Source organism: Agrilus planipennis, unplaced genomic scaffold, assembly GCF_000699045.2.
Source record: "Agrilus planipennis isolate EAB-ADULT unplaced genomic scaffold, Apla_2.0 scaffold174, whole genome shotgun sequence".
Taxonomy (NCBI): Eukaryota; Metazoa; Arthropoda; class Insecta; order Coleoptera; family Buprestidae; genus Agrilus; species Agrilus planipennis.
Genome location: NW_020438963.1, coordinates 178,879 through 186,482, shown reverse-complemented (window position 1 = coordinate 186,482; position 7,604 = coordinate 178,879). Strand labels below are relative to the sequence as shown.

At 34.7% G+C, this 7,604-nt stretch overlaps 1 protein-coding gene across 1 annotated transcript in view; it reads right to left on the bottom strand.

Annotated features, from left to right (window-relative positions):
• LOC108739210 (protein Wnt-6) overlaps positions 1 to 7,604 on the bottom strand; it is a 56,757-nt gene that overhangs the window by 7,167 nt on the left and 41,986 nt on the right. The window contains exon 3 of the mRNA XM_018473003.1: positions 6,217 to 6,536. Within this exon, the coding sequence (XP_018328505.1) occupies positions 6,217 to 6,536 (320 nt within the window). The remainder of the gene's footprint in view (positions 1 to 6,216; positions 6,537 to 7,604) is intronic.

Genomic DNA, 7,604 nt, shown 5'->3' with positions numbered 1-7,604 from the left:
AGGAGTATGTGATTTGCTTGTTTTGTATATAGAGTTAAAAAGGATGGTCCAAATAGTAGAAATTCAACTGGGTTAGAAGTTTTTACACTTAATTTTTATTTTTTAACTGAACTGAATTTTTGTTCAATACAGTTGTCAGGACAATGGATATGTGAATGAGCTTTTGAGATAAGAAAACGTGAGTCTAAAAGGTGAATCATTAGACAAGGATGGTTTATCCTTATTCTTGTTTTGTAATTAACTTGAAAACAAAAATAAAAATGGTAGCATTTGAAAACACCAGGTCATGATGTTTTCTAGACGATAGACATACACATAACCTGATGTAGGACTATCAAGACTTTTTTGGGCATTCCATATTTGAAGATTTCATATTAATTACTATACACATAAATTTTAAGTGCAATACGCTTAGGTGCATCTATATGTAACAAAAAAGTATTTCATACACTAAACGTGTGTCAATTTTTAATATTTATGATGATCAAAATACAGAACAAAAATGCAGTTCGAGTAAATCACAGAGAAACTTGGATCAAGAGAGATGGACCCGGAATCAAACCAGTGTCCTTATGAATGGTAAAGAATACTCTAAATCTCTAGGGCTAGGCCTTACCGCTCGGTTTAATAATGAATTCACATTTCAATTTATATGCCTATTAGCGACAAAGCAAGAAAGACATCTGTTATTGTGTTAATTTTTCTATTTTATTAAGAACATTTTTCAGAAAAGTTGTACTGCTCCAAGCGTAAATATAATGTGGTATTGTTATAGCTAGTTTAAAATTTCATGGGCCTTCATATGGACGAGAGGTAGATCTTATTCCTTTCATACAGTACATTACGACAACAATGTAGAAATGTAGAAATAAATAAACGGGTGGAGTATTGTCGTTGCGCAACCCAACGTCATGACATTCTCAACTACCTCTACATTTATTTTAATTTTCTATTGAATGTAAAACAGCCATCGTAATGACGTTAAAGTATTCTATCAAAAAGTAATAAAAACCGAATATTGAGACGATTAGACCATGTATAGGTTGTATATCTGCATTTGCGCCTACTACTATTATAATAAGTTGGAGCTTCGCTGATCTGAACGTGCTGTTAAGAACTGTCTTGCACTGTTTCAATCAGATTTTGAACGAGATAACAAAACGACAGCCCAGCATCGTTGCTGTCAGTCAACAAGCAAAAATAAACGTAGACTTAATACATATGCATATGTGCGTTCACTATATCCTAAACTGCCGGGATGACAGTCCCCTTGGTATTTTATGTGAGATGGACTTTGCTGTTATGTATCAAACATGTCTTTCCAAGTTCAACATGAAACGACGCGTATTTATTCGATAAAAAATATTATAATAAAACGCTAAATATAAAGAATCATCAAAAAGCTCCCCCGTCTTTAATCCATCTGCTATTTCAATGGCAACGGCACAATAAAATGCCCCCAAACGTATTGTTTAAAGTGACAAAAAGTGCGGAGCATCATTAGGAGTTCCCCGGTCGACAATGAATCCTTGTTTGATTTAGTGGAGAATGACCTCTTAGAATATAAGATTCCGAAGAAGAAGAAGAAGTGAGTGAAGAAGAATAATAAGAAGTGGTAGTAGCAGGTATTGGATCGGCGAGCCGCTTGCATTTCCCGAGCGTCAACATAAATTTGCCACCGGTTTGACATACGGAATGCCTCGAAGAGAGGTTATGCAAGTAAGTAAATACATCTCGGATGGCACGTAATTATTAACAATCTACGCAGCATCGCTGCTTGCCGATGCCGATACTGGACAGAGTCCAGCATTTCGTTCATCCTTCTCAGCAATGTTGCCAGCATTACTTAGTTAATTTACCTACATAAACTGAGCCTCATTTCCTAAGCTAATCTTGGAATTTCCCTAAAACTTGAACATCTCATATCCTTAAATTTTTGTGAACAGTAAGCTAATCTACATCTACTCCTCTCAACTCCTGTTTCTGTTAATTATACCAACCTCTCTCGCCTATTTCTTGCTGACTTAGTGCCCTCTGTTCTCCTACTCTCTCCAGTACATCATCATTTCTAACCTTCTCTATCCACGGTATCCTTATCATTCGCCTGTAACAACGCCTTTCGAACGCTTCAAATCTTTTCTTTTCTGCCTAACCCATACCGTTCACGTTTCGCCTTTAACAATCTTTTTTAAATTTCTACATTAACCGTTCACGTTTGAAGCGACTTCGTTTTGTTGAAGGCGACTCTAACCTGCACTATCCTTTGTTTAATACCTCTACTGGTCCTTCCATCCTGAATTATCTGACTTCCTAATAGATATCGAAAATCGGCGACTTTGTCTCCTATCTTTATATTTACTCTTTCCCCACTTTTTCTTCCCTTGCATACCAATATTTTTGTTTTTCTTAAGTATTAATTATACACAGATATAATTGTTGTTGTTAAGTAAACACTAAAATGTTTCCAAAACAATGTTCCAAATAAACTTGGTAAATAGCAAAAATTACTTGTAATCAAGTCAAATAGCCGGAAAAGCAATCGTACATTTTGGAAAGAAGTTAATTTTATCTCCCAGCGTATGAAGATGTATCCGGTGATATGCTAGGAGGGATCGTCAAATTGAGATGACACCGTAAAAAGTTGGATAGAAGTTCTTATAAATATTGATTGTTCCTTTATAATCGCCTCAAAAATATTTTAGACAGATTTTTTTTTCTTTACAAGAAATAGTAGAAGGTGGTATTTTTTTATCAGTTTTAAACTGAACTTTGAACACCAATTTTGAAAATTAACAAAAGACGAAGGTTTAGTATCTGGAAATCCTAACTACGCCGTGAAATTTTAATTTCCATCTTTCAACCTAATTCTGGTAATTGTAGGTACACAATGTAAAGACATTGTAATATGTAATTTGAAAAATCGCTGCTCTGTAGCTTGCAAAAATAATAATAAGAAATACTTAGAAACTAATATCAAGCAATTCTACTTCAATGTCTCAATGAGTAGTAATTGTTTCTCAAATTATTGGACTGAAAAGTACCAATAAAGAATTTTGGAAATCTTCAGAGTATAACGAATGTTCGCTTTAAGGAGAAAGTAACACAAGAGAATAAAAGGATACAGAGATATAAGGTGAATCTATTCGATAATTAAAAAAGATGCTTCACAGCGATACAGTTATCTTTAACATATAAAGTAACGCATTACTGGAGTATATAAAACTTTCAATCTACAACAGACAGAGAAACTGACCCAAAGTGTCAACTGGTGTAGGTATTTAATAAGGAATGGTGGACAAGCTGACTTTCGCGGCCAACTTTATTTGAATTTGGTTTATTGGACATCGATTGCCTTGTGTTACTGGTTTGGATTTGTCTTTCTTTCTTCTCAGCATCAAATGATGTGATTGGTGTCTTCAGGGAAATGCTTGTGGTTTGGGATTGGTTTTCCTTCTTCAGGGAACGTCAGGGGGACATGATTCACCAAAGGAGCAGAGCCAGTTTCAATCCGGATACTCATAGAACCGATTTCTAATATTAGGAATTACTTTACGGAATTTTAAAATTGTAATTCACTCTAAAACAGTTACATCGAAATGTGAGGTAGGGCGAGGTTTTGTAGAAGTAGTATTTAAAACAAAAGTTGTATTTTTTAGGTAGCGTATGTATTACAATGTTTGGTTTCTTAACCTCTAATTCAGATTAACTATCCGCAGGACAATTATGGCGCAGTTGGCAACAAGGCGATCAAAAGGATCGTTCGTATGTGATTTTATTTTAACGGTCGCATTCTTATGGGCAACGGCTGCGAACGCTTTGTTGGTTTTTACCGATTGACAAATTCCCGACGTTGTCAACTTCAAAGGCAACGAAGGACGTGCTGTTATTCCACTATCCTTGCAGGCATCCGGCGACGGCCTGAGTGATTCGTCAGTACACGGCACTTTTGATTTATTGCCAATTAATCGATTGCAGTGTTACACGTATGCCGATAATTGATGCATTACACACAAAAAACGCAAGAATCTAGTAAATTTTTCGATCCGAGCAGATGTCTTTTTGTTTCGCAATCTCATTTTATTCCTTCCAATAGATTCTAATACGACAAATAAAATGCCTGTAGGATAGAAAAAGATTGAGAAGGTAAAGAGCATATAGGATTCGTAGCTCTAGAATAATGTTAAATGAGAAAGGATGCTAAATATACTGAAAAGTTAATAGTATCAAACCAATTTTGGTTTTCCGACCAATAGGAACATTTTTTTGAATTTTATTTGGTTCAAATTAAAGTCATCGGGGTAAACCTTCTGATTTTTTATCGTCATTTCGACTCCCTCTATGATGTCATTTTCAAGATTGTATTAATGTGACTCCACCAATTAATCTAAATGTCCTCAAGAGAAACTTATCCTCTTGGTAGAAAAACCAAAATTGGTTTGATACAATTAATATATATATTGAGGAATAGTTGGGTAAATAAATTTGAGTTACTTAAAAGTAAAGGGTTTAGACACAGACGTAGACGACAGATATATAGTTTTTGTAAGGAGTAACAGGCAATTTTAGGATTGGGCCGCAACATAACGATGTATTAGGGAAGGAGTTAGATAAGGATTTACATTTTTACTGCTACTTTTTAATCTACATAAACATATGTATTAACAATTATCTAGAATATTTCTACTGTTATTAAGAGCGCCTTTTTGTTATTAGACTCAATATGATTTTTCTAAATTCGCACTGTAAAAACTATTCAAACTATAATTAAATTAGATCCTGTAAGTAGGTAGTGCCTACGTCGTATCTAAATTGAGTAGGTTCTAAAACTTATTTAAGGAAAACATTTTCAGATGCTTTTAGTTTTAAGTCCACTGTTTAGTACAAAAAGTAAATAATTTGATTTTAACAAAAATACATGATCAAAACTCTCGAAATGTGCAGGTCTCTTTTTGGAAACTATAGTTAGAATGGTCGAAATTTTGAAATGTTTTTTATACTAATGACAGCAATTTTATGTTGAAGATAAGAATTGGTCTGAACCATCTTGTTTGTGTATAATAATACCCTTGAAACAATCAAGGATTGTAAGTCATTCCGATAAACTAGATATTGTCGTGTCGAATACGATGACAAACTCACATTTAAAAATTAGTATGAGTAAAAGTTCCGTGTTATTTAAACGCGTTTACAATCAGAAATCATGAGAATTTGCACTGAAAAATGTTTTGAAAAAAATGCATGTGTTTATTTGTGTATTAGAACGTTCACGTTGTGGAATATTTCTGTTTGTATAATGTTGCTTATGTGGTAAGTGTATCTTTAATTATCATTTAATTTACAAGCTTTACTTAAAAATTAGGTGTAGGTGGGTATTATTGGAGATTTAGTTTCTCATTTATTTATGGAATTTGAGTAAGTATGAGTAAGTTATTGAAATGAAATACGTATAGGTACCATACAACCGTGGTCATATTTAGCAGCAGAAAAGAATAAATAGGATTTTGATTTGATTTGTATCATATTTAAGAAGAATCTGGGTATATTCAATGGTCAATTATAACTGGGTTTAGATCACAGACCTTGGTTAGATTTGAATAAAAATGTATTAAAATTGTTATTTAAAGTTGGTTTTAAAAATAAGCAAATAGAATATTGAAAATTATGCCAATGTAAAAGTATTATTTATACACTATTAGCGATAATTTCTAGCGTTGACCGCCCCGTCCCAGACAGAACAAAAAAGTACGAGAGACCCAAGAGACCCGTCTCTTAATTTTTCATTCAAATGTGAGAGACTCGAATCTCTGAATTAACAATTTTATCGTTCGAGTCTCTCATACAGAGACTGTGAGAGATCCATAAAAACACCTAGACAATAATTAAGAGACTGTGAGAGACGCTCTCAAAGACNTAGATCAGCTGAGCGACGTTAGTCGCCCAGATCCAGGCCCGTAATGAAACAAATTGTATGTTCAAATTTACAAAGACGATTTGCGAGCTCAATTGTCACTGTATTGAAAAATTGTATAACACTTTTTTGTTGTATTTTGTGTCAGGAACCCATGGTTTTTTTTTTAATTATTATAACTGGGACACCCTGTATAAATGGGCAAGTACCTGCGCGATCGCTCGCCAGCTTCGTTCGTCCGACCTGTACGTGCTTTAAAAGTTCAGTTCCAATCACACAAAATTTCAATTACAGGTGCAATTACTTACCAACCGACCAGCGGCGTAGTTATGCAATTTCACTAGCGTTTTCATGTCACTCCTCTTCTTATACCTCGTATCCATAAAATCCCGCGATTTCCTTATACCAAAATTAATATTATCACCACAGCCTCCCCACTCCCAATCTCCCTCGGGAACTGGAACGTTTTTTAAATTTTTCATTTTTTCTCCCTTCTTAAGTTTTTTCATTTTCTTCATATTTTTGTCACAGGAACACTCGACAAGATCTCCCATCGTGCACGCTTTCGTAATTGCAAATGTCACCCCTGCTGCCGTGATGGCGTTAACAAACCCTGTCTCTCTTGTATCTGAAACAAAAGAAAATAAAATAGTAATTGTGCCGTACCACCACCAAAACAACTGCAATTAGTTTAAAATTAACTATATACCAGTTTACAAAATAAAACATCCAACTACACGCTTTATTCAAAAAAGTTTTGAGAGTTCGGTTATTTTTAGGATAGTTTTCAGAGAAGTAGGTGATATTTTCATTTTCCATTGAATTTTTTGTAAATTACGTAAAATATGAATCAATAGACTTTGTGATGCTACAAAAAAGGTCCACTTTATATTAGGATAGTCAAGGCGATTATTAATAGTTGGGATTCCATTTTTTAATTTCATGGAACGTGAATTTTTATTGTTTTGTCTTCGATATATTATAAGAAAAAGCACAGTCTAAGTACTGCCGAAACCTTTCAGTGATATCTACGGAATCGCCGGATTCCACGGAACCTGCAACTCTATTTAACAACAATAGTCTAATCTAATTCTACCTCTCTCTATCTTTTGTTTCTGCTTCTAGCCCTTCATGTCTGAGAAGGCGTTCTATCAACCTATTTCGCCAAATTTCCTTTTGATTTCCGTAAAAGTAACTATCTAATATTACCTTCGGTAAAGGTCTAGATGATGGCCCCCACCCCCGAAGGGGGTGGGTGTGGGGGGGGATCGAAAGAGGAGGTCTTCCCTACCACTGTACCATAAAAGTTCGTGGCGGTCTCACCCCCATAAAAAGTTGTGGGTGTTAGATAATGGCCCCTCCCCACCTTCTGGTGTGGGGGTTGGGGTATCGAAAGAGGGTGGTCACCTGAGTAAAAACCCATAAAAAATTTTCGGCGGTCTTACCCCCATAAAAAGTTATGGGGGTTGAAAGTTGATTATTTTGACAATTTTCATACACTATAATTCAAATAAAATTCAATAAAAAAATTATTTTCAAGTGGGTGGAGGTGGGGGATCGAAAGAGGGTGGTCACTTGAACAGAACCCGATAACTTAACGTAACCTAACCTAACCTACCCTGTTGATAAAGATATTTAAATAATGTTTTATATAACTTTCTCAATATTTTTATGTATTTTTCATTAGTTTTACCTT